The 27852-nt window shown below is 44.3% G+C and overlaps 2 protein-coding genes and 1 pseudogene across 2 annotated transcripts; 1 reads left to right on the plus strand and 2 right to left on the minus strand.

Moving 5' to 3' along the window:
- Window positions 1–584: 584 nt before the first annotated feature.
- Window positions 585–2661, minus strand: LOC133082018 (40-kDa huntingtin-associated protein). The gene has a single exon (XM_061178389.1). It carries the CDS (start codon window positions 2508–2510, stop codon window positions 1374–1376), a length of 1137 nt encoding a protein of 378 aa, XP_061034372.1. The 5' UTR covers window positions 2511–2661; the 3' UTR covers window positions 585–1373.
- Window positions 2662–3889: 1228 nt separating this feature from the next.
- Window positions 3890–4352, minus strand: LOC133082431 (histone H2A-Bbd type 2/3-like). Its single transcript, XM_061179025.1, has one exon. It carries the CDS (start codon window positions 4232–4234, stop codon window positions 3905–3907), a length of 330 nt encoding a protein of 109 aa, XP_061035008.1. The 5' UTR covers window positions 4235–4352; the 3' UTR covers window positions 3890–3904.
- Window positions 4301–8426, plus strand: LOC133081960 (uncharacterized; annotated as a pseudogene).
- Window positions 8427–27852: the final 19426 nt, after the last annotated feature.

A 27852-nucleotide genomic window follows, 5' to 3' on the forward strand; every position in this document is an offset into this window, starting at 1 on the left:
CAGAAGTAGAAAAGAATACCCTAAAAGTCCCATCCATTTGGGGACACTTAACCCATAGTGACAACACTCCACATATTCCCCCTCCCCCCCAAATACACAAAACCAAGATCTGTTCCCAAACTGTGTCCTTAAATCTCACCTCAAAAGATTAGTGCTGTCTACAACTTCAGCCTAAAGGATGCGTTTTCCCAAGCCGAATGAATGAGAATGAGATTATATTCTGACGAGTTCCTACCATCACTCTCAACACTAAAGAAAATAAAATTGAATTTGAGAAAACAGCTAAGTCGGTTTGCATGCAACGTTTGGACCAAAACGCCTTGGAAATTTAGTGTTTAAAAATGGAACGCCATCCTGCTTTTGGGGAACAAGGGCACAGTCTGGCATACACACGATCACACAATACCAAAGCAGCGTGCTGATTTTACACATTTGAGTTAACTAAGATTTGTAGAAGGATCCGCACTACAAATAAAAGCTGCCACGTGGACTACCCGCACCTCTCGAAACGGAGCCAGAACTGAAAACTCCAATGCACAGCTGACACCTCTGCTCTGGAGCCCACCCCGCCCTCACCCTCACCCCCACTCCCACCGCGCTCGCTCTGCACCGAACACATTCGCACTGCAGCTGAGAAAGGACCACATCGCAAATGACCTCTGTAGATTCATAGGCACACTGTCCATTTCGAATGAACGAATCCATCTTGGAGCTAAAAGGGAGCTATCTGCTTCCGCTTGCCGCCTCCTGCCAGGGAGATAAGCTATTCCCATTTCACAGATGAGGTAAATCCGAACCACAAGCTAGGAGGGTCAGAATGGCTTTATCATGGACTGAGGGCTGGAGCGACAACAGCCTAGTACTCAATCCAGTGATTCCCACGAACACGTACGGGGCGCGTGAAACACAGGGGGAACTGGGCGATCACGCAGGCGGACATCGAAATACGCTAAGCAATCAGAGTCACCGTGAAAAAATCATGCAGCTTAAGTAGCGAGCCAGAGCTGTGCAAATGAATCCTCAGTCGGAAAGAAGGACGCGGGGGGAGGGGAGCCTTGCGGGGGAAGAGCGGTGGGTGGGGACAGTTGGGTGAAAACAGAAGAGGAAAGGGGGCGGAAGGGGCTCTCATGGTTCTGTTGCCGTTTCTGGGGAAGAGAATCGGAGACTCTACTCCGATTCTACCATATGGTTTCTTTTCTGCCACTATTGTGGAAACAACGTAACTTGTAGTCAACCACATTCCTCTGGTGGCAACAGGGGTAAGATACACTGCAAAGGCAGAAGCGCCGGGTCAACGCCTCTTGTGTCCCCGTAAACGCGCAGGCGGGTGCGTGAGGTTCGGGGCCAGGCACAGAGTCGCTGGGAGTGACTCATCAGATCCCCTGGCCCGACGGGGAGATGGTTTCCTGCAGAACGAGGTGCAGGAGGTGGTTCTGCTCGGCGCTCAACAGGGGCCACATCTCCACCTGCAGCGACTTGACGGCTTCCGTGTCCTTCTCGTGGGTGGCCATGACCAAGGACTGCAGCAGCAGGAAGAGCTCCTCGGGAAGCGGGCCGCTGCCGTCCTGCCCGTGGCCGTCGAAGGCCTCCCAGGAGTACTTCTCCAGGGTGTGCGCGTGCTCCGGCAGCAGCTTGGCGGGCGGCGGCTGCAGGAGCAGCAGCAGCAGCACGCGGGACACCTCGCAGCGGACCAGCACGTCGGCGAAGGCGCCCAGCGCGGCGGGGGAGGGCGCGGCCGCGGAGCCCGCGCCGGGCGGGAGCAGCGCGAGCGGTGGGGCGGAGGCCGCGCCGGCCCCGGGCTGCGGCCCCGGCGGCTTGGGCTGCGGCTGCGGCGGGGGCTGCGGCCCCGGCGGCGGCAGCGGGTGGGCGCCGTGCTCCAGCGCCAGGCGCTGCATGCGCGTGAAGAGCGCCAGGGCGCCGCTGTAGTCGCGCGCCAGCAGCTGGCAGGACGCGGCGTCGCCGAGCGCCTGCAGGGCGGCCAGGGGCAGCTGGGGCAGCTGCAGCTGCGCGGCGCGTTGGAAGTGGCCGGCGGCGGCGGCCGGCTGGCCCAGGTCGCGCAGGGCGGCCGCCAGCTCGAGGCAGAGCGCGGCGGCGGCAGCCGGCTGGCCTAGCTCCAGGTGCAGGCGCACGGCGGCGCCCAGGGCGGCGGCGGCGGCCTGCAGCGGCTCCCCGTAGGCGGCGGGGCAGGCCAAGCGCTGGCGCGCGTCGCGCTCCTGCCGCAGGAAGAGGCGCGCGGCCTCGGTCAGCGCCAGCGCCTCCCCGGGCCCGTGGAAGAGCGCCTGCTGGCAGCGGGCCACGGCCAGCTGGCACCAGGCCGCGTACGGCAGGCACTCCTGGGCGCGCAGCTCGCGCCCCAGCTGGCTGAACTGCTCGCCGGCCTCCGCCACGTTCGGCTTCCGCAGGAACCGCTTCTTCAGCTTGTTGCACACCTGGCGGTAGCGCGCCAGGAAGTCCCCGGCCTCAGGCCCGGGGCCCGAACCGCCGCCCAGGCCGGCCGCGGAAGCCGCCATGTTCGCCGCCTAGGCACTTCCGGGCGCGCTGACGCGAGTGGGCGCAAGTGCTGGGCGACGGCGGCGGGCTGAGACGCGCACTGCGTCGGGCTCCGGCCCACCGCGCCACCGTGCCGGCTCGGCCGCCCGGAGCTCTCGTCTCCCTGGTGATATACAAAATAGCAAGCGCGGAGGCCCGTCCGGGACTGGCTGCGGGTGGCGTATGCAAATCGAGGGCCCTGGGGCGGGGCGGGGCCTGGCCCGCCGTCCGGGGTTCCGTGAGCAGACCAAGGGTGCTGGGGCGGGGCCTGGCTGGGCGCCCCCTGTTGCTAGGTGACAGCTTTTTTAAAAAAAATTTATTTATTTTATTTATTTATTTTTGGCAGTGTTGGGTCTTTGTTGCTCTGCGGGGGCTTTCTCTAGTTGCGGCGAGCGGGGGCTACTCTTCCTTGCCGTGCGCGGGCTTCTCATTGCGGTGGCTTCTCTTGTTGTGGAGCACGGCTTCTAGGCGCGCGGGCTTCAGTAGTTGTGGCACACGGGCTCAGTAGTTGTGGCTCTCGGGCTCTAGAGCACAGGCTCAGTAGTTGTGGCGCACGGCCTTCCTTGCTCCGCGGCATGTGGGATCTTCCCAGACCAGGGCTCCAACCGGTAGGTGACAGCTTGTTTACGCAGGTTGCCAAGCAGGGCATCTCTTGGCATCTCTAGGGGAACACAACCAAAAACTCTTGACCCGGCGTGACCCTAATTCCGACTTTGCCTATGTGTTGATTGTGTCCCGCCCACCCCAATCCCCATCACGCCTCAATCTTCCCGGCAAAGCCCCTGCCCCGTGGGAGTCCATGCCAAGCGCTCTGTCCACCCACCCCTGCATCCCGCACCCAGGGCGGTCGGTCGCCTTGGCACCTTCACCCTATCACGACGCCGCCCTCACGGTGTCGAGCACCGCCGCAAGGAACCCCGTCCCTCTGGGGACTTTGGCCTGGCTCCGACTTGCTCAGAGCCAGCGGGGGAGCCTTCCGTTGTCCGGCCTCACCCCAGGCCCCAGTCCGCCCCCACCCCCGCCGCAGCCAGCCTCTCCCACCCAGGGCCACCCCATGCACTGTCACCGTGAGAGACCGCTCCTCTCTGTCTGTCACCCCCGACTCCACCCCACCCCCCAACTCCGGCCAGACCCCCGCCCTCCATCCCTCCGACGAGGGGTGTCCCACCACCAGCACCTCCCACGCCAAGTGAGTGAAGCACGCGCAGGGCGTCTCTTGAAACACTTTATTGACTCGCAATGACTGTGCCCAAGGGGGCGGGCAGGCCGGGGCTGCCCGGGCTGTGCGGTCGGTCGGTGAGCGGGCCTGGCGCCTGACGGCCGCGCCCTCCCCCGCCCCCCCCCGGGGGCCGGGGACCCAGGTGTCGTTGGGCAGCTAGTGCTGGGCCGGGGCCACCTGGGAGATGGTGCTGGTGCTGAAGAAGCCGCTGAGCAGCGCGTTGTTGCGGGCCGCCACGTCCACCAGCTCCGGAGTGAGGCGCCTCCTGCCGCTGTTCTGGGCCTCATGGCCCGCCGGCTCCAGGACCCTGGCCGTCAGGTACTGGATGATGGCCACTAGGGAGACGGGTGCGGACGAGCTCAGGCGCTGGGCGTAGTGGCCCTCCCGCAGGAGGCGCTCCATGTGGCTCACGGAGCAGGACCGCTCGGCTCGGGCGGTGCGGGAGCGGCGACCGGGTGACCCTCCACGGCCCCTCTTCCCCGGCATGCTGGCCGTTGGGCAGCTTTCTGCGGCGGCCTCGCTCTGCGGTGCGCTGGGATGAGGTGCGGCGGGATGAGGGGCGGTCGGTTGTGCCTGCTGGTCCCAACATCTCCAGACAACCGGTGTTCTCAGGCCCCTACTCCGTATCCTAGCGACCACAGGCCGGGCCCTCATTGGTGGGGGGGGAGCACGCCCCGTAACACGTAGACCCTGTGAGGTCACTGCTTTCCCATAACCCCTCCCCCACCCCACCTCACCCCGCCCCCACCCCCACCGCCGGGGTCCTGGGCCTGCAACGAAATGGCGCTGGCAGGACCCTGCTCGCCGTGCTCGCTGGACCCCGTCTTTGGTGGAACTCTCACTGTCCACCGCACGGGAACTTTGTACAGAGAAGGCAGCTAATGGCGGACCATCCAGGGGCACCAAGTATACACTGGCGGTGCTGGGCCACCATCACGACTATATATCTACTTCCAAGACGTTGGCACCAGCCCAAAGAGAAACCCCTGTACCCGCCAGGCAGTCACTCCCCACTGCCCCTCCTGCAGTGTCCCCCACCCCACCCCACCCCCCATAGTCCCCAGGCAACCACTCATCTGCTTCCTGTGCACAGACGTTTGCCTACTCTGGAGACTTCCTAGAGATGGAAGCAGACAATAAATAGGTGGCCTTTTGTGTCCGGCTGCTTTCACTTATGTTTGCATTAGGCTTCATCCACGCGGTAGCACCAATCAGCACTTCATGCCTTTTCCTGGCTGAATAATATTCCAATGCGTGGCTAGACCACACATGTTGTGTATCCGCTCAGCAGCTGATGTACATTTGGGTGACTTCCACCTTGTGCCTGTTGGGCATAGTGCTGTGGTGAACATTCCTGTGCAGGGTTCTGCTTGAATGCCTGTTTTCAACTCATTTGGGTTTACAACCCATGGGATAGATCTATGGGTTTATTTCTGGACTCGTAGTTCTACTCCACTGATCTATGTGTCTATCCTTATGCTAGTGCCACATAGTTTTGATAACTGTAGCTTTGGACTAAGTTTTGAAATAGGGAAGTGTGAGTCCTCCATGCCTTGGTACACTCCCCAAAATGTATACTGTTAATCTCTTTCCTGGCCTTCCCGAAAGGGACCTACACCTTTTTAATCAGTGTGATTTTGAATTGGGGGAGAAACCTTTTGGGGACTATTGGACACTGGCCTTGAACTCACACTGATTCCAAGAGACCCAAAGTGTCACTATGGTCCATCAGTTATAGTAGGAGATTATGGAGGTCTGGTGATCAATGAAATTTTAGCTTAGGCCCATCTCCATTGGGTCCAGTGGGTGCCCAGACCCATCCTGTGGTTATGTCCACAGTTCTGGAAGGCAAAATTAGGAGAGACATATTCAGCAACTGGCAGACCCCACGACGTATCAGTTTCCTGACCTGCGGAGTGAGGGTTATTTTGGTAGGAAAGGCCAAATGGAAACCATTAGAACTGCCCCTATCTAGAAAAATAGTAAACCAAAAGCATTGCGTATACCTGAGTGGATTTCAGAGATTAGTGGCACCATCAAGGACTAGAAACATGCAGGAGTGGTGATTTCCTGCATATCCCCATTGAACTAGCCTATTTGGCCTGTGCAGAAGACAGATGGGTCTTGGAGAATGACAGTGGATTTTCATAAGCTTGACCAGGTGGTGATTTCAATTTCAGGTGCTCTACCAATGTGGTTTCATTGCTTGAGCAAATTGAGATCTCCACTGCTACCTGGTATGGAGCTACTTAGCTGGCAAATGCATTTTTCTCCATCCCTGTCCATAAGACCCACCAGATGCAGTTTGTTTTCAGCTTGTGAGGGCTGCAGTACACCTTTGCCATCCTACTTTAGGTATCTATTAACTCTCCATCTCTATGTCATCATTTATTTAGCAGGGATCTTGACCGCCTTTTCCTTCCACAAGCTATCACACTAGTCCATTACACTGATGACATTATGCTGATTGGACCTAGTGAGCAAGTAGTAGCAACTTCCCTAGACTTACTGATAAGGTGTCTACTTGTATGAGGTGGGAATAAATCCAACTACAATTCAGGGGTCTTCTATCTCAGTGAAATATCTAGGGGTCCAGTGTTGGTTATTCTGGCCCATTCCAAGTGACTCAGAAAGCTACTAATTTGAGTAGGGCCCAGAACCAGAGAAGGCTCTGGATCAGGTCCAGGGTGTCATGCAAGCTGCTTTGCCACTTGTGCCATATGATCCAGCAGACCCAATGGTGCTTGAAAGTGTCAGTGGCAGGAAGGGATGCTGTTTGGAGACTTTGGTAAGCCCCTACAGTATTTTAGAGCAAGCCTCTGCCATCTTTGCAGATGACTACTCTCCTTTTGAGAAACAGCTTTTGGTCGGCTACCAGGCCTTAGTAGAAGCTGAATGCTTAACCATGGGCCACGAGGTTACCATGCGACTTGAGCTGCCCATCATAAACTGGGTGGTATCTGACCCACCAAGCCATAAAGTTGGGGGTGCACAGCAGCACTCCATCATCCAAGGGAAGTGGTATATACATAACCAGGCCCAAGCAGGCCCTGAAGGCACAATAAGTTACATGAAGAAGTGGCCCAAATTCCCATGGTCCCTACCTTTGCTACACTGCCTTCTCTACCCCAGCCTGCACCTGTGGCCTCGTGGGGCATTCTCTATGATCAGTTGCCAGGGGAAGAAAAGACTTGGGCCTGGTTTAGAGATGGTTCTGCACGATATGCAGGCAGCACCCACAGGTGGACAGCTGCAACACGACAGCCTCTCTGGGACATCCCTGAAGGACATGGTGAAAGGAAATGCTCCTAGTGGGCAGAACTTCGAGCAATGCACCTAACTGCTTGCTTGGAAGGAGAAATGGCCAGATGTGTGGTTATATACCAGTCCATGGGCCCTGGCCAATGCTTTAGGTGGATGGTCAGGGACTTGGGAAGAATATGATTGGAAAATTGGCAACAAAGGAATTTGGGGAAGAGGTATGTGGATAGACCTCTCTGGATGGGCAAAAAATGTAACAGTATTTGTGTCCCATGTGAATGCTCACCAAAGGGTGACCTCAGCAGAGGAGGACGTTAATAATCAAGTAGATAGGATGACCCGTTCTGTGGATTCCAATTGGCCTCTTTCCCCAGACACAAAGTGTCCTCTTTCCTACAGCAAAGTGTCTGTGGTGCCAGGGATGGAGGTGATGTGTGGGCTCAGCAACATGGACTTCCACTCACCAAGTCCAGCCTGGCTATGGCCACTGCTGAGTGCCCAATCTGCCAACAACAGAGACTAGTACTGAGTCCCAATATGGTACCAATCCCCAGACTGATCAGCCAGCTCCCTGGTGGCATGTTGATTACCTTGGACCACTTCCATTGTGGAAAGGACAGCTGGCTTGATAGATGGGTGGAAAGGCCCCTTGCAGACTCACTTACAGTGCCAGCTAGGTGGAGATACCCTCTGGGGCAGGGGCAAGGTTCTCCAGGAGGCTGTATACACTCAGCGTCAGCGTTCAGTGTACGGTGCTGTTTTTCCCACAGCCAGGATTCACGGTGCAGGCATCAGGGGCTGGAAATGGGGGTGGCACCACTCTCTATTACCCCCAGTGACCCACGGGCAAAAGCTTTGCTTCCTGTTTCTGCAGTATCATGCTCTGCTGGCCTAGAGGTCTTAGCTCCAGAGGGAGGAGGCTTCCACAAGGAAACACAACAATGATTCCATTGAGCCGGAAGTTAAAACTGTCACTCAGCCACTTTGGGCTCCTCGTGCCTCTGAATCAACAGGCAAGGAATGGACTTCTGTGCTGGCTGGGGTGATTGATCCTGACTACCAAGGGGAAATTGGACGGCTGGTCCACACTGGAGGTAAGGAAGACTATGTCTGGAATATGGGACATCCCTTAGGGTGTCTCTTAGTATTACTTACCATGCCCTATGATTAAAGCCAATGAAAAACTACAATAACCCGATTCAGGCAGGAGTACTAATGGCCCATATCCTAGAAGAATGAAGTTTGGGTCATCCTACCAGCTAAAGAGCTACAGCCAGTTGAGGTGTTTGCTGAGGGCAAATGGAATATGGAACAGATAGTGGAAGAAGTTAATTATGAAAGCAACGATGAACATGTGACCACTTACAGAAACAAGGGCTATAATTGTCATGAGTATTTCCTTCTTATTTTGTTATGAATATGTTTGTGTGTATATAAACATATATTAAGCAAATATCTTTGTTTTTATTATTCTATTGCTTTATTATGTAACCTATATCATATAGAGGTTATTGACTTTATATCATAGTATTGAAGTATTGTTAACTTTCCATGATATTATTCAAGTTAAGGATACCAGGGAAGAGTAGGAGACATCACTCGAGGACTTAACCTCCTCTTCTGAGGAAGGCGTTAGTGTGTTTTACTTTGTACTGCAGAATAGTTATATCATATGAGGTGGAATTAAGATCTATTATTGTCTTTACTTGGAGAGTAAGTGTGATGTAAGGAGATGTGTATAAGTGCCAAGTAGAAAAGGGGTGGAATTGTGATGGCTAATTTTATGTGTCAAGTTTTTTTTTTTTTTTAAACATCTTTATTGAAGTATAATTGCTTTACAATGGTGTGCTAGCTTCTGCTTTACAACAAAGTGAATCAGTTACACATATACATATGTTGCCATATCTCTTCCCTCTTGCATCTCCCTCCCTCCCACCCTCCCTATCCCACCCCTCTAGGTGGTCACAAAGCACCGAGCTGATCTCCCTGTGCTATGCGGCTGCTTCCCACTAGTTATCTATTTTACATTTGGTAGTGTATATATGTCCATGACACTCTCTCACCCTGTCACATCTCACCCCTCCCCCTCCCCATATCCTCAAGTCCATTCTCTAGTAGGTCTGTGTCTTTATTCCCATCTTGCCACTAGGTTCTTCATGACCTCTTTTTTTTTTTTTTTTTTTTTTTTCCCTTAGATTCCATATATATGTGTTAGCATACTGTATTTGTTTTTCTCTTTCTGACTTACTTCACTCTGTATGACAGACTCTAACTCCATCCACCTCATTACAAACACCTCCATTTCATTTCTTTTTATGGCTGAGTAATATTCCATTGTATATATGTGCCACATCTTCTTTATCCATTCATCCGATGATGGACACCTAGGTTGCTTCCATGTCCTGGCTATTGTAAATAGAGCTGCAATGAATATTTTGGTACATGACTCTTTCTGAATTATGGTTTTCTCAGGGTATATGCCCAGTAGTGGGATTGCTGGGTCATATGGTAGTTCTATTTTTAGTTTTTTAAGGAACCTCCATACTGTTCTCCATAGTGGCTGTATCAATTTACATTCCCACCAGCAGTGCAAGAGTGTTCCCTTTTCTCCACACCCTCTCCAGCATTTATTGTTTCTAGATTTTTTGATGATGGCCATTCTGACCGGTGTGAGATGATACCTCATTGTAGTTTTGATTTGCATTTCTCTAATGATTAATGATGTTGAGCATTCTTTCATGTGTCTGTTGGCAATCTGTATCTCTTCTTTGGAGAAATGTCTATTTAGGTCTTCTGCCCATTTTTGGATTGGGTTGTTTGTTTTTTTGTTATTGAGCTGCATGAGCTGCTTGTAAATCTTGGAGATTAATCCTTTGTCCGTTGCTTCATTTGCAAATATTTTCTCCCATTCTGAGGGTTGTCTTTTGGTCTTGTTTATGGTTTCCTTTGCTGTGCAAAAGCTTTTAAGTTTCATTAGGTCCCATTTGTTTATTTGTGTTTTTATTTCCATTTCTCTAGGACCTGGGTCAAAAAGGATCTTGCTGTGACTTATGTCATACAGTGTTCTGCCTATGTTTTCCTCTAAGAGTTTGATAGTGTCTGGCCTTACACTTAGGTCTTTAATCCATTTTGAGTTTATTTTTGTGTATGGTGTTAGGGAGTGTTCTAATTTCATACTTTTACATGTACCTGTCCAATTTTCCCAGCACCACTTATTGAAGAGGCTGTCTTTTCTCCACTGTATATGCTTGCCTCCTTTATCAAAGATAAGGTGACCATATGTGCGTGGGCTTATCTCTGGGCTTTCTATCCTGTTCCATTGATCTATATTTCTGTTTTTGTGCCAGTACCAAACTGTCTTGATTACTGTAGCTTTGTAATATAGTCTGAAGTCAGGGAGCCTGATTCCTCCAGCTCCATTTTTCGTTCTCAAGATTGCTTTGGCTATTCGGGGTCTTTTGTGTTTCCATACAAATTGTGAAATTTTTTGTTCTAGTTCTGTGAAAAATGCCAGTGGTAGTTTGATAGGGATTGCATTGAATCTGTAGATTGCTTTGGGTAGCAGAGTCATTTTCACAATGTTTATTCTTCCAATCCAAGAACATGGTATATCTCTCCATCTGTTTGTATCATCTTTAATTTCTTTCATCAGTGTCCTATAATTTTCTGCATACAGGTCTTTTGTCTCCTTAGGTAGGTTTATTCCTAGGTATTTTATTCTTTTTGTTGCAATGGTAAACGGGAGTGTTTTCTTAATTTCACTTTCAGATTTTTCATCATTAGTATACAGGAATGCAAGAGATTTCTGTGCATTAATTTTGTATCCTGCTACTTTACCAAATTCATTGATTAGCTCTAGTAGTTTTCTGGTAGCATCTTTTGGATTCTCTATGTATAGTATCATGTCATCTGCAAACAGTGACAGCTTTACTTCTTCTTTTCCGATTTGGATTCCTTTTATTTCTTTTTCATCTCTGATTGCTGTGGCTAGCACTTCCAAAACTATGTTGAATAATAGTGGTGAGAGTGGGCAACCTTGTCTTGTTCCTGATCTTAGTGGAAATGGTTTCAGTTTTTCACCATTGAGGACAATGTTGGCTGTGGGTTTGTCATATACGGCCTTTATTATGTTGAGGAAAGTTCCCTCTATGCCTACTTTCTGCAGGACTTTTATCATAAATGGGTGTTGAATTTTGTCGAAAGCTTTCTCTGCATCTATTGAGATGATCATATGGTTTTTCTCCTTCAATTTGTTAATATGATGTATCACGTTGATTGATTTGCGTATATTGAAGAATCCTTGCATTCCTGGAATAAACCCCACTTGATCATGGTGTATGATCCTTTTAATGTGCTGTTGGATTCTGTTTGCTAGTATTTTGTTGAGGATTTTTGCATCTATGTTCATCAGTGATATTGGCCTGTAGTTTTCTTTCTTTGTGACATCTTTGCCTGGTTTTGGTATCAGGGTGATGGTGGCCTCGTAGAATGAGTTGGGGAGTGTTCCTCCCTCTGCAATATTTTGGAAGAGTTTGAGAAGGATAGGTGTTAGCTCTTCTCTAAATGTTTGATAGAATTCGCCTGTGAAGCCATCTGGTCCTGGGCTTTTGTGTGTTGGAAGATTTTTAATCACAGTTTCAATTTCAGTGCTTGTGATTGGTCTGTTCATATTTTCTATTTCTTCCTGGTTCAGTCTCGGCAGGTTGTGCATTTCTAAGAATCTGTCCATTTCTTCCAGGTTGTCCATTTTATTAGCATAGAGTTGCTTGTAGTAATCTCTTATGATCGTTTGTATTTCTGCAGTGTCAGTGGTTACTTCTCCTTTTTCATTTCTAATTCTATTAATTTGAGTCTTCTCCTTTTTTCTCTTGATGAGTCTGGCTAATGGTTTATCAATTTTGTTTATCTTCTCAAAGAACCAGCTTTTAGTTTCATTGATTTTTGCTATTGTTTCCTTCATTTCTTTTTCATTTATTTCTGATCTGATCTTTATGATTTCTTTCCTTCTGCTAGCTTTGGGGTTTTTTTGTTCTTCTTTCTCTAATTGCTTTAGGTGCAAGGTTAGGTTGTTTATTCGAGATGTTTCCTGTTTCTTGATGTAGGCTTGTATTGCTATAAACTTCCCTCTTAGAACTGCTTTTGCTGCATCCCATAGGTTTTGGATCGTCGTGTCTCCATTGTCATTTGTTTCTAGGTATTTTTTGATTTCCCCTTTGATTTCTTCAGTGATCACTTCGTTATTAAGTAGTGTATTGTGTAGCCTCCATGTGTTTGTATTTTTTACAGATCTTTTCCTGTAATTGATATCTAGTCTCATAGCGTTGTGGTCGGAAAAGATACTTGATACGATTTCAATTTTTTCAAATTTACCAAGGCTTGATTTGTGACCCAAGATATGATCTATCCTGGAGAATGTTCCATGAGCACTTGAGAAAAATGTGTATTCTGTTGTTTTTGGGTGGAATGTCCTATAAATATCAATTAAGTCCATCTTGTTTAATGTATCATTTAAAGCTTGTGTTTCCTTATTTATTTTCATTTTGGATGATCTGTCCATTGGTGAAAGTGGGGTGTTAAAGTCCCCTACTATGATTGTGTTACTGTCGATTTCCCCTTTTATGGCTGTTAGTATTTGCCTTATGTATTGAGGTGCTCCTATGTTGGGTGCATAAATATTTACAATTGTTATACCTTCCTCTTGGATCGATCCCTTGATCATTATATAGTGTCCTTCTTTGTCTCTTGTAATTGTCTTTATTTTAAAGTCTATTTTGTCTGATATGAGAATTGCTACTCCAGCTTTCTTTTGATTTCCATTTACATGGAATATCTTTTTCCATCCCCTCACTTTCAGTCTGTATGTGTCTCTAGGTCTGAAGTGGGTCTCTTGTAGACAGCATATATATGGGTCTTGTTTTTGTATCCATTCAGCCAGTCTGTGTCTTTTGGTGGGAGCATTTAATCCATTTACATTTAAGGTAATTATCGATATGTATGTTCCTATTCCCATTTTCTTAAATGTTTTGGGTTTGTTATTGTAGGTGTTTTCCTTCTCTTGTGTTTCTTGCCTAGAGAAGTTCCTTTAGCATTTGTTGTAAAGCTGGTTTGGTGGTGCTGAACTCTCTCAGCTTTTGCTTGTCTGTAAAGGTTTTAATTTCTCCATCAAATCTGAATGAGATCCTTGCTGGGTAGAGTAATCTTGGTTGTAGGTTTTTCTCCTTCATCACTTTAAGTATATCCTGCCACTCCCTTCTGGCTTGCAGCGTTTCTGCTGAAAGATCAGCTGTTAACCTTATGGGGATGCCCTTGTGTGTTATCTGTTGTTTTTCCCTTGCTGCTTTTAATATGTTTTCTTTATATTTAATTTTTGATAGTTTGATTAATATGTGTCTTGGTGTGTTTCTCCTTGGATTTATCCTGTATGGGACTCTCTGTGCTTCCAGGACTTGATTAACTATTTCCTTTCCCATATTAGGGAAGTTTTCAACTATAATCTCTTCAAATATTTTCTCAGTCCCTTTCTTTTTCTCTTCTTCTTCTGGGACCCCTATAATTCGAATGTTGGTGCGTTTAATGTTGTCTCAGAGGTCTCTGAGACTGTCCTCAGTTCTTTTCATTCTTTTTTCTTTATTCTGCTCTGCAGTAGTTATTTCCACCATTTTATCTTCCAGGTCACTTATCCGTTCTTCTGCCTCAGTTATTCTGCTATTGATCCCATCTAGAGTATTTTTAATTTCATTTATTGTGCTTGTCATCGTTTCTTGATTCCTCTTTAGTTCTTCTACGTCCTTGTTAAATGTTTCTTGCATTTTGTCTATTCTATTTCCAAGACTTTGGATCATCCTTACTATCATTATTCTGAATTCTTTTTCAGGTAGACTACCTATTTCCTCTTCATTTGTTAGGTCTGGTGTGTTTTGACCCTGCTCCTTCATCTGCTGTGTGTTTTTCTGTCTTCTCATTTTGCTTATCTTACTGTGTTTGGGGTCTCCTTTTCACAGGCTGCACGTTCGTAGTTCCCGTTGTTTTTGGTATCTGTCTCCAGTGGCTAAGGTTGGTTCAGTGGGTTGTGTAGGTTTCCTGGTGGAGGGAACTAGTGCCTGTGTTCTGGTGGATGAGGCTGGATGTTGTCTTTCTGGTGGGTTCGTCCACGTCTGGTGGTGTGTTTTGGGGTGTCTGTGGCCTTATTATGATTTTAGGCAGCCTCTCTGTTAATGGATGGGGCTGTGTTCCTCTCTTGCTAGTTGTTTGGCATAGGGTGTCCAGCACTGTAGCTTGCTGGTCGTTGAGTGAAGCTGGGTCTTGATGTTGAGATGGAGATCTGTGAGAGATTTTCGCCGTTTGGTATTACGTGGAGCTGGGAGGTCTCTTGTGGACCAGTGTCCTGAAGTTGGCTCTCCCACCTCAGAGGCACAGCCCTGATGCCTGGCTGGAGCACCAAGAGCCTTTCATCCACACGGCTCAGAATAAAAGGGAGAAAAAATGGAAAGAAAGAAAAAAAGAGGATAAAATAAAATAAAATAAAGCAATTATAATAAAAAATAAGAAAAAAAAGAAAAAAAAATTAAGAGTAAATTTATTAAGAAAAAAAATTTTTTTTATTTTTAAAAATAGATTTATTAATTTTTTATACTAAAAATAAGAAAAAAATTATTTAGAAAAAATTTATTAAGAAAAAAAATCTTTTAATTTTTTAAAATAAAAAATATGAAAAAACTTATTAAAAATTTTTTTAAAAATAGAAAATAAGGAAAAAATTATTAAGAAAATATTTATTAGGGAAAAAAAAATTTTTTAAGCCAAAAAAAAAAAAAAAAAAAAAACGGACGGACCTAACCCTAGGACTAACGGTGAGAGCAAAGCTATACAGACAAAATCTCACCCAGAAGCATACACATCTACACTCACAAAAAAAAGGAAAAGGGGAAAAGTTAATATATCCTGCTCCCAAAGTCCATCTCCTAAATTTGGGATGATTCGTTGTCTATTCAGGTATTCAACAGATGCAGGCACATCAAGTTGTTTGTGGAGCTTTAATCCGCTGCTTCTGAGGCTGCTGGGAGAGATTTCCCTTTCTCTTCTTTGTTCGTACAGCTCCCGGGGTTCAGCTTTGGATTGGGACCCGCCTCTGCATGTAGGTCCCCTGAGGGCGTCTGTTCCCCGCCCAGACAGAACGGGGTTAAAGGAGCAGCTGATTCGGGGGCTCTGGCTCAGTCAGGCCGGGGGGAGGGAGCGGTACGGAGGAGGCGGGGCGAGCCTGCGGCGGCAGAAGCCGGCGTGACGTTGCAGCAGCCTGAGGCGCGCCGTGCGCTCTCCCGGGGAAGTTGTCCCCGGATTACGGGAGCCTGGCCGTGGCGGGCTGCGCAGGCTCCCGGGAGGGGCGGTGTGGAGAATGACCCGCGCTCGCCCACAGGCTGTTTGGTGGCGGCAGCAGCAGCCCTAGCGTCCCACGCCCGTCTCTGGGGTCCGCGCCGACAGCCGCGGCCCGCGCCCGTCTCTGGAGCTCGTTCAAGTGGCGCTCTGAATCCCCTCTCCTTGCACGCCGTGAAACAAAGAGGCAAGAAAAAGTCTCCTGCCTCTTCGGCAGCTGCAGACTTTTTCTCGTGCACCCTCCCGGCTAGTTGTGGTGCGCTAGACCCTTCAGGCTGTGTTCACGCAGCCAACCCCAGTCCTCTCCCTGGGATCCGACCGAAGCCCGCGCCTCAGCTCCCAGCCCCCGCCCGTCCCGGCGGGTGAGCAGACAAGCCTCTCGGGCTGGTGAGTGCTGCTCAGCGCCGAGCCTCTGTGCGGGAATCTCTCCGTTTTTCCCTCTGCGTCCCTGTTGCTGTGGGATCCGCGCTGATAGCCGCGGCTCGCGCCCGTCTCTGGAGCTCGTTTAGGCGGCGCTCTGAATCCCCTCTCCTTGCGCGCCGCAAAACAAAGAGGCAAGAAAAATTCTTTTGCCTCTTTGGCAGCTGCAGTCTTTTTCCCGGACTCCCTCCCGGCTAGCACCGAAGCCCGAGCCCCAGCTCCCAGGCCCCGCCCGCCCCGGCGGCTGAGCAGACAAGCCTCTCGGGCTGGTGAGTGCTGGTCGGCACCGCTCCTCTGTGCGGGAATCTCCGCTTTGCCCTCCGCACCAATGTGGGTGCGCTCTCCTCCGTGGCTCCGAAGCTTCCCCCCTCTGCTACCCGCAGTCTCTGCCCACGAAGGGGCTTCCTAGTGTGTGGACACCTTTCCTCCTTCACAGCTCCCTCCCACTGGTGCAGGTCCCGTCCCTATTCTTTTGTCTCTGTTATTTCTTTTTTCTTGTGCCCTACCCAAGTACGTGGGGATTTTCTTGCCTTTTGGGAGGTCTGACGTCTTCTGCCAGCGTTCAGTGGGTGTTCTGTAGGAGCAGTTCCACGTGTAGATGTATTTCTCATGTATCTGTGGGGAGGAAGGTGATCTCCGCGTCTTACTCTTCCGCCATCTTGCCCCTCCCTCTATGTGTCAAGTTGACTGGGCTAAGGGATGCCAAAATAGGTGGTAAAACATTATTTCTGGGTGTGTCTGTGAAGATGTTTCGCTCGCACTTGAATGGCAAACTGAATAAAGAAGATTCGCCCTCAGTGATGTGGGTGGCATCATTCATTCCTTTGAGGGCCCAAATAGAATAAAAAGGCAAAAGAAGGGCCAATTTCCTCTCTTCTTGAGCTGGGACATCTATCTTTTCCTGCCTTTGGACATTGGAGGTCATGGTTCTAGGGCCTTCAGACTCTGTTACACCAGTCAGTGCCTCCTACTTCGGACTCAGACTTAATTGTACCACCAGCTTTCCTGGTTCTCCAGATTGCAGAGGGCAGGTTGTGGAATTTCTCAGCCTCCATAAACTGTGTGAGCCAATTCCAATAATAAATCTCCTCTCATATATATCTATATTTATCTAATTGGTTGTGTTTTTCTGGAGAACCCTCACAAATACTCCCACCCCACCCCCACTTTCATACTCTTTGGAAGCAAGTCACTAAGTGCAGCCCACACTCTAGGAGTTAAGCCCTAGAGTTAAGGGAGTATCTCCTAAATTATTTGGAACTCTTCTGTATGGGAGATTTGCCTCTTCTCTACTTTTTATTTATTTATATCCATATGGACTCATGTATATTTATTTTATACTTTGGGTTATAATCCAACAGTATTTGTTTTTGTTGCTCAAATTGTTCCAACTTTGGGAGTTCTTTCAGGTTGGCTCCTCTGTCCGTTTGCCATGCACCCATACTTTTGTTTTTTGAGCACTTCTTCACTTTCTGATGCTTCAAAATGCTCCAGGCTCATTTTGTATTTGTCCCTGCCCCAACACTAAAATAAGCTACTTCTCCAGTGAACCCTGGTTCTTTTCTTTGGAGAATGGTGTGAAACCAGTATCTTGGTACTGGGTGTGTTTGTTGTTAGTAGAGTACCATTGCTTCTGGACCCCCTCAGCTGTCAGAGCTAGGAAATTTACTTGTGTATATTGACTCAGGTATATACACATATCTAATTTTTGTATTTATTCATCTCTCTCTCTCTCTATATATATATATTAAGTTAAATATAAGTACATACTGATGTCTCTGAATCTAATCCAGTACCACATGGTTCATTGTAGCCTTCCCTTCCCCCTTCCTTATTTGTAACTTCTTTCAGACAATGAGAAACCCTGGTTTCTTCCATCCACCATCCATTTACTTATTTTTCAATCCTCATATTCATATACGGCTGTTTCAAAATTCTTTACCCATATCCTCTTGAGAAACAACTTTGCCATTTAGACACACTGTTTATGTACAGTTTCTTTTGTCTTTAGTTTTATATTTTCCAGTGAAAACACGATTTTCCAGAGTTACTTTTGCCAATTCCTTTTTTCCTCCACCTCGTTTGGCTAACAAATGAGCCACTCAATAGTTTATTTTGATTGCAGCCTCTTTTCATTTTTTATTTTTGTGAAGAAATTATGTTGTGATATTTGTATTTAAATCTTCTAAGTTTTCTGACTGTTGCTTTCCCATGAGTTAGGAATATTGTGATGAGTGCTTAGTCTGGTGATGTCAATGTATGTTGGATTCTTTTAACACAGCCATAGTCTCATTACATAATAAACACACTACTTTGCCATCTATTTTGATAACAAAGTAACCCACACTCCACTGTGCCTTAAGAATGCAACATTTGAAATCCACTTTTCTTTTTTCATTTTGTTTTGAGTTTGACATGATGGGTATGCACTAGTGTTAAAAAAATAAAATAAAATGGTGTGACATAGCAATATGTGTGGCACTTGAAATACTGTAGAGTTATAACTGTGTCACTGTGGTTTGTAGTGTGCTGTGCTGCAGTGCAAAGTAATGAGAGCATCAAATGTGGTATCTGTTACAGCTACTTAACTCTGCTATTGTAGCAGGAAAGCAGCTATAAGCAAAATGTAAACATATCAGTGTGGCTTTGTTCCAATAAAACTTTATTTATGTGTACTTAAATTTTAATTTTGTAAAATTTTCACATTTCGCAAAATATTCTTTTATTTTTATTTTTTCCAACTATTAAAAAAATGCAAATATTGGCAGTGGCTGAATTTGGCTTGTGGGCCACCGTTTGCTGACCCCTACTCTAAGATTTTAAAGGTATACTATCATATCACGTGTAAATAGAGGTCATTTTGCTTCTTTTCCAGTTCTCGTGCCTCTAATTTGTTTCTCTTGTATAATTTCATTGGCTAACCCTTCTAGTACAAAGTTTAATGGTAGTGGAAGTAGATAGAGAACATTGATGCCTTGTTGCTCATCTTAGTGAAAACATTTATAGTTTTTCCCCATTAAGTAAGATGCTGGTTTTAGGACTGAAGTACAGTTGATCCTTGAACAACACAGGTTTGCACTGCATGCGTCCACTTATAATTGGATTTTTTTCAATAAATTTATTGGAAAAATTTTTTGGAGATTTGCAACAACTTGTAAAAACTTGCAGCCAAACCATGTAGCCTAGAAATATCGGGAAAATTAAGAAAAAGTTAGGTATATCCTGAATTCATAGACTATATGTAGATACTAGTCTATTTTGTCATTTACCACCATATCACATACGCGAATCTACTACAAAATGTTAAAATTGATCAAAACTTACACACACAAACACTAACAGAACATATGTGGCACCATTCACAATCCAGAGAAACATAAACAAAAGAAGAGATGTAGTATTAAGTCATAACTGCATAAATTAACTGTAGCACATACTGTGCTGCTCTAATAATTTCATAGCCACCTCCTGTTGCTGTTGTGAGTATCCACTTCAAATGCCGTGTGACACTAATCATCTCCATGTGAACAGTTCATCTCCCCAGTAAATTGCATATCACCATAAAAAGTGATCACTCTGGTTCTCAGGTATTTTTCATCATGTTTAGTGCAACACCATAAACCTTGAATAGCACCATGGGACCCACACGAAGCACCACTGGTGATGCTGGAAATGCTCCCAAGAAGCAGAGAAAAGTCGTGACATTACAAGAAAAAGTTGAATTGCTTGATATGTACCGTAGATTGACGTCTGCAGCTGCAGTTGCTGCCATTTCAAGGTAAATGAATCCAGAGTTAAGGACCACTGTAAAAAAAGAAACGGAAATTCGTGAAGCTGTCACTGCAGCTATGTCATCCGGCACAACAACCTTGCACTTTTTGCAAAACACCTTTTTCTCTTGTATTGAAAATGCAGCTTTTAAGTGGGTGCAGGATTGCAATAAGAAAAGCATACCTATGGACTCTAATATGATTTAAGAAAAAGCAAACTCATTACATGACAACTTAAAGCAAAAGGAAAGTGAAGGATCTAAAGCTGGAGCATTTAATGCCAACAAAGGATGGTTTGATAATTTAGAAAGATTTAAAAATGTCAAGAGAAGAGGAGAAGCAGCTTCTGCCGTCCAAGAGGCAACAGACGAGCTCCCAAATGCCACTTAAAAAATCATTGAGGAGAAACCTGAACAGGTTTTTAATGCAGACAAAAATGCCCTATTCTGGAAAAACAATGCCATAAAGGACATTTGTTAGTAAGGAAGAGAAGTAAGCACCAGGATTTAAGGCAGGAAGGGATGGGCTAACTCTACTGTTTTGTGCAAGTGCAGTCGGGTTTATGATCAGGACTGCTCTTTTACATAAAGCTGCTAACTGCTGAGCCTAAAAGGAAAAAAGAAACACCAGCTGCTAGTCTTTGGGTTGGTATAGCAAGGAGGCCTGGACAATAAGACCTTTCCTGTTAATTCCATTGTTGCTTTGTCCCTGAAGTCAGGAAGTACCTTGCCAGTAAAGGACTGCCTTTTAAATTTCTTTTCATATTGGACAATGTCCCTGGCCCAGAACCACATGAGTTCAATACCGAAGGTTTCATAGTGGTCTACTTGGCCCCAGACACAATGTCTCTAATTCAGCCTTTAGATGAGGGAGTCATAAGGACCTTTGAGGCTCATTACACATGACACTCTATGGAAAGGATTGTCAACGCTATGGAGGAGAATCCTTCCAGAGAGAACATCATCAAAGTCTGGAAGGATCACACCATTGAAGATGCGATTGTTGCTATAGAAAAAGCTGTGAAAGCCATCAAGCCTGAAACAGCAAATTCCTGCTGGAGAAAAGTGTGACCAGATGTGCATGACATCACAGGATTTATGACAAAGGCAACCAAGGAAGTCATGAAAGAGATTGTGGATGTGGCAACAAGAACAACAGCAAACAAAAAACAAAACCAAACCACAAAAACCCTTGGGAGTGAAGGGTTTCAAGATATGGATCTTAGAGAGATTCAAAAGCTAATTGACACCACACCAGAGGAATTGATATAGATGAGTGCTTCTGAACCAGTGCCAGACAATGAGGAAGAAAATGAAGAAAAAACACTGCCAGAAAACAAATTGACATCAGACGATCCCACAGAAGGGTTCCGATTTTTCAAGATTGCTTTTGACTATTTTTACAACATGGATCCTTCTATGATATGGGCACTGAAACTAAAGCAATCAGTGGAAGGATTACGGCGTACAAACATTATTAGAGAAATGAAAAGGCAAAAATACGTATTTCCATAAAGTTACCAATGCCACCTCCTCCTCCTCAGGTCACTCAGTGTGGAGACATGAGGATGTAGATCCGCTTCCACTAGTAAATAAGCATCATGCCACACAGTTAATAAACTTATCTTCTGGGAGTATGTGTCTTCGTGTGAAAATCTAATAACTGTAGGTCAAGAACTGTGTCAACGTTTTTCTGTCATCATCATCATTATCATCACCTAAGGGTTCATCGTGTAGAACAGTGTGTGCAAGACTTGTATTGAAGTGGATAGCCTATCCCAACCTAGGCATAAGGTGAGTGATATTTAATATAAAATTAATCTGTTAGTTTTCTTACCTTTTTATAACTTTGCTTTCAAAGAATTGCATTACTGTACAGTATACCTTTCTCGTAATTGGAGAAACTGCATATCAGCCTATCATCATTTTCCTCCATTTTCAATGTACTGGAACAATTTATGAAACATTAGGACTATGTTGTCTTTGAAAGTGTGGTGGAATTTCCCTGTAAAACCATCTGGGGTTGGTACTTTCTGTGGGTAGTTCCTTAATAATTATTTCTATTTCTTCTATGAAATTGGTCTTTAAAATTCTTTTCATCTCTAATGGAGTTGTTTTTCATAATCTTTGCTTTCCTAGGAAATTATCCCTATCACCTAGATTTTGAAATTTATTTGCATAGAGGTCTGCAAAGTAGTCTCTTTTTTTATAATTAATTTTTATTGGAGTATAGTTGATTTACAATGTATTAGTTTCAGGTGTACAGCAAAGTGATTCAGTTATACATATACATATATCCATACCTTTTCAGATTCTTTTCCTGTATAGGCCATTACAGAGTATTGAGTAGAGTTCCCTGTGCTATACAGTAGTTCCTTATTAGTTATCTACTTTATATATAGTAGTGCGTATATGTCAATCCCAATCTCCCAATTTATCCCTCCCCTGCCGTTACTCCCTGGAAACCATAAGTTTATTTTCTACATCTGTGATTCTATTTCTCTTCTGTAAATATGTTCATTTGTACCGTTTTTTTAAGCTTCCACATATAAGTGATATCATATGATATTTGTCTTTGTCTGACTTACTTCACTTAGTATGATAATCTCTAGGTCCATCCATGTTGCTGCAAATGGCATCATTTCATTCTTTTAATGGCTGAGTAATATTCCATTGTGTATATGTACATCTTCTTTATCCATTCATCTGTCGATGGACACTTAGGTAGTTTCCATGTTTTGGCTATTGTAAGTAGTGCTGCTACGAACATAGCATATCTTTTAGAATTATAGTTTTGTCCAGGTATATTCCCAGGAATGGGATTGCTGGGTCGTATGGTAGTTCTATTTTTAGTTTTCTGAGGAACTTCCATACTGTTCTCCATAGCGGCTGCACCAATTTACATTCCCACCAACAGTGCAGGAGGGTTCCCTTTTCCCCACACCCTCTCCAGCACTTATTGTTTGTAGATCTTTTGAAGATGGCCCTTCTGACCGGTGTGAGGTGATACCTCATTGTAGTTTTGATTTGCATTTCTCTGATAATTAGTGATGCTGAGTCTTTTCATGTGCCTCTTGGCCATCTGTATGTCTTCTTTGGAGAAATGTCAGTAATCTCTTATTATGCCTTAAATTTCTTCTGTTTAACTGTTATTTCCCCATTATTTATTTTGTATATTGTTGCTTTCTCTATTTTATTTTGATCAATTCAGCCAGTTGTTTATGTTGTTCATCTTAAAAAATAGGATTTCGATTCATTAATTACATCTATTATTTTTCTATTCTCTATGTTATTAATGTCTACTTTTATCTTCATTATTTCATTTCTCGTGTTCTCTTTTATTTACTTTGTTGTACATTTTCTAGTGTTTTTTGAGGAGGCATCACTCAGATCACTTTGGAGACCTTTTTAAAAAAAATTGTAATAAAAAACATAATACAAAACGCACCATTTTGACTATCTTTAAATGTACAGTTCAGGGCTATTAAGTATACTCACATTGTTGTGCAAATTTTGGGGGGGTTGAACTGGTATTTAATTAATTTATTTTCAATCTTTCATTTTTACTGATAACAGTGATTAGTGCTATAACATTTCCTCTGATCACTGCTTTAAATGCATCCCATAGATTCTGATATGTTTATATCATCATTTGTTTTAGAAATTCCGTAGTTTTAGTTTGCATTTTTTCTTTCAACCAAGAGTTGTTTAACTAAAGGTCTTAAAAATAATTTCCAGGGACTTCCCTGGTGGTGCAGTGGTTAAGAATCCACCTGCCAATACAGGGGACACAGGTTCGAGCCCTGGTCTGGGAAGATCCCACATGCCACGGAGCAACTAAGCCCGTGCGCCACAACTACTGAGCCTGCGCTCTAGAGCCCGCGAGCCATAACTACTGAGCCCATATGCCACAACTACTGAAGCCCGCATGCCTAGAGCCCGTGCTCTGCAACAAGAGAAGCCACCGCAATGAGAAGCCCGCGCACCGCAACTAGAGAAAGTCTGCGCACAGCAACGAAGACCCAATGCAACAAAAAATAATTAATTAATTAATTAATTAATTAATTAAAAATAAAAATGGTCCACATCAAAAATAAATAAATAAATAAATAAATAAAATTCCTAGGCAGAAGGCCCTTTTAAAAATGTTTTAATACTTTCTAGTTTTATTTTATTGTGATCAATCAGACAGTGTTGTTTGCAATATTTATACTTTATGAAATTATTGATCTTTTCTTTGTGACCTAACATATAATCAATTTCTGTGATGTGGACACCTGAGAAGATGTATTCTTTAATACTAGTGTGTAATGCATAAGATCAACATTTTTATGTTGTCTAGGTCCTCTACATTATTACTTAATTTTTGCCTACTTGAGCTGTCTTAGAGTGGTATATTCAAGTCTCCTATCTTTAGTGTGTTTTTAATCTCTGATTCTATACATCTTCTATATTTTTTGCTTCATAAAACTAGTTACTGTGTTATATGATTCATATTGAATTGCAGATTTTAGTGTCAAAAAGCACCCTTCTTTGTCACATTCAATGTTTCTGGCTTGAATTCTGCTTTGTCTGATATAAGAAACACTACCCCTGATTTCTTATTGTTTCCATTTGCCTTGTACGTCTTTATCCCTTCTTTTATATTTGGCTTTTCTCAATCATTTTGCTCTCTGTGGTCTGTTGCCTGCAGCATATGATTGGTTCTTGCTTTGTGAGTCAAATTGAAAAGTTTCTTCTTTTAATGGATAAATTAAGCCCATTCACATTTATTGATCTAACTGACATGCTCGCCTCAATTTAGTCATCATATCTTACAATTATGTATACAATGTTATATTTTATGTTTCCTTCTCTACAAGATGTGCTTTCTATGCTTATTTTTTTTAATTTACTTATTTATTTTAGCATTCAAAGAGGTTTGTATTTTTTCTAGCGGTTACCTTTGTCCTTATACCTTTTTGAAACTTTTTATTTTGAAGTAATTACAGAATCAAAAGAAGTTTCAAAAACAGTACAGTATTTTACCCATCACATAACTTCCCCCAACAGTAATGTTTGCATAATGTTAGTACCTATACCTTTTAAAAATTGCTTATGGGCACATTGGCACAGAATTTTCTAAGTCCTGGTTTGTTTAAAACTTTTTCTTTTTCCGTAACCTTGATATTTAAAGACTAGTTTCACTGGATATAAAATTCTTGGCTCACACTCTCTTTCCTAAGTTTCTTGAAAATGCTACTTCATTGTTGCCTTCCTTGCTTTTTATGTTGTTTTGGGAAGCCTGGCACCAGGTTAATTAATTTACCTTCACAGGTTATTTGATCTTTTTGCTTAGAGGTCTTGAGGATATATTTTCTTTATTTTTCATGTCTAATAGTTTTACTAGGATATGCCTTGAATTGATCAGTTTGGTTAATTTTCCTGGAACCCAGTGAGACCTTTCAATGTGTGGACTGAGGTCTTTAATTTTGGAAAATTTTCTTGGATTATAGGTTTAAATCTTTTAAATATTAGTTCTGTTCCATTGTTTTGTTTTTCTTTCCCAGTGATTCGAATTTTACAACTGCTATTCCTTTTTTGCTTGTCTTTCTGATCCTTTTTACTTCGTTCTAAATGTCATTTTCATTCTCTCAGTTATTTTTCTGCCTTTTTCCACGCATCTTATTAAATTTTCTTGAGTCCATTTTTGCTTGGGAACCTTTTAATTTATCCTCAGTTCTGAGATCATTTTATCTTTTTCTTCCATTTATTTTCATAGTTTGAGTAATTTTCTCCATTTTTTTCTTGATTTTTTGAAAGTCTGAATCAAGTCCTTACTGGGATTTGGTATTTTTTTCTTTTTCTTTTTTTTTAACTTAGAGTTATACTGAGGTTTGGGTATTTTTCTGTCTTCAAGTTATGTTTACCATGTGGTTTTAGTGCCTTTTAAAATGTGTTCTTGTTATTCTGTATTGTTTTTGGAGGAAATATTGGGAGACACAGACCAAGGCAGCCACCATTGTCTTCAGCAACTGGAAGTCTTATTGAATAGTCTTTTTGAAGTTTCCTAACTTATGAAAACCAAATCTACCATCCCCTACTCCACTGAATTCACAAGGTATTTTGTTCCTTACCTCAAGGCCCTTCCAGCTGTGTTGATCACAAAGCAGATCTTGGAGGTGATCTTAGGTTTGTAACTTGTATAAAAGAAAGCCTATCCCCAGACACTTGGCTGCTATACACTTACCTACTTCTTTATTATAAATGGCAGCCTTGTTTTAAAATTGTGCCCCCTCCACCAGAACTCATATGTTGAAACACTAACCCCCCAATGTGACTGTATCTGGAGATGGGGCCTTTGGGAGATAATTAGGGTTAGATGAGGTCATGAAGGTGGAGACAACAGAGCTTGCTTCCTCTCTCTCTCCACCATGTGAGGATACAGTGAGAAGGCAGCTGTCTGCAAACCAGGGCGAGAGTTCTTGCCAGAATCTGACCATGTTGGCACTCTGATCTCAGACTTCTGCCTCCAGAATTATGAAAAATAAATGTCTGTTATTTAAGCCAGCCAGTTTATGGTATTTTGTTATGGCAGCCTGAGCAGACTAAGACAAATTTTGGTACTGAGAAGCAGGGAGTCTTAGCCATTGGACCGCCAGGGAAGTCCCGAGAAACTTTGTTCTTTAAAATCATAGATCTTAAAAAACGTGACTCTTTGAAATCCTATCAGTGCATTGAGCCCTTTCTATACCCAGGCCTGTTAACTCTTTTTGTTTTTTAATTTTATTGAAGTATAGTTGATTTACAATGCTGTGCTAATTTCTGCTGGACAGCATAGTGACTCAGTTATACATACATATATATACATATTCTTTTCCATTATGGTTTATCAAAGGATATTGAATATACTTCCCTGAGCTATATACAGTAGGACCTTGTTGTTTATCCATCCATCCGATATATAATAGTTTGCCTCTGCTAATCTCACACTCCCAATCATTCCCTCCCAAACCCCCTTTGGCAACCACAAGTCTGTTCTCTATGTCTGTGAGTCTGTTTCGTAGATATGTTGATTTATGTCGTATTTTAGATTCCACATATAAGTGATATCATATGATATTTGTCTTTCTCTTTCTGACTTACTTCGCTTAGTATGACAATCTCTAGGTCCATCCACATTGCTGCAAGTGACATTAGTTCATTCTTTTTTATGGCTGAGTAATATTCCACTATATCTATCTATCTATATCTATATCTATATACACACACACACCACATCTTCTTTATCCATTCATCTGTTGATGGACATTTAGGTTGTTTCCATGTCTTGGCTATTGTGAATAGTCTTGCTATGAAAATAGGGATGCATGTGTCTTTTCAAATTAAAGTTCTGTCTGGGTATATGCCCAGCAGTGGGATTGCTGGATCATATGGCAACTCTGTTTTTAGTTTTTTGTTTGTTTGTTTGTTTGTTTTTAATTTTTATTTATTTATTTATTTATTTATGGCTGTGTTAGGTCTTCATTTCTGTGCGAGGGCTTTCTCTAGTTGCGGCAAGTGGGGGCCACTCTTCATCACGGTGCGCGGGCCTCTCACTATTGCGGCCTCTCTTGTTGCGGAGCACAGGCTCCAGACGCGCAGGCTCAGTAATTGTGGCTCACGGGCCTAGGTGCTCCGCGGCATGTGGGATCTTCCCAGACCAGGGCTCGAACCCGTGTCCCCTGCATTGGCAGGCAGATTCTCAACCACTGCGCCACCAGGGAAGCCCTGTTTTTAGTTTTTTTGAGGAACCTCCATACTGTTTTCCATAGTGGCTGCACCAACTTATATTCCCACCAACAGTGTAGGAGAGTTCCCTTTCCTCCACACCCTCTCCAGCATTTATTATTTGTAGACTCTTTAATGATGGCCATCCTGACCGGTGTGAGCTGGTACCTCATTGTAGTTTTGATTTGCATTTCTCTAATAATTAGCGATGATGAGCATTTTTTCATGTGCCTGTTCCAGGCCTGTTAACTCTTTACTCATTGCCTTACTTTTCTTTGAACCTACGAAAACACTGCTTTATTTAAATTTTATCTAGGGACTTCCCTGGTCGTCCAGTGGTTAAGACTCTGAGCTTCCACTGCAGGGGGCATGGGTTCCATCCCTGGTTGGGGAACTAAGACCCACATGCCCCACAGCATGGCCAAAAAATAAATAAATAAATTTTATGTAAATCCCACCAAGACCTCTAATAACACCTATCTCTCTTTTTTGAGGCTGAACTTTGTTTCTCTTTTGAAGGAGCAAATGTAAAGTT

Source organism: Eubalaena glacialis, chromosome X (assembly GCF_028564815.1).
Source record: "Eubalaena glacialis isolate mEubGla1 chromosome X, mEubGla1.1.hap2.+ XY, whole genome shotgun sequence".
Classification (NCBI taxonomy): Eukaryota; Metazoa; Chordata; class Mammalia; order Artiodactyla; family Balaenidae; genus Eubalaena; species Eubalaena glacialis.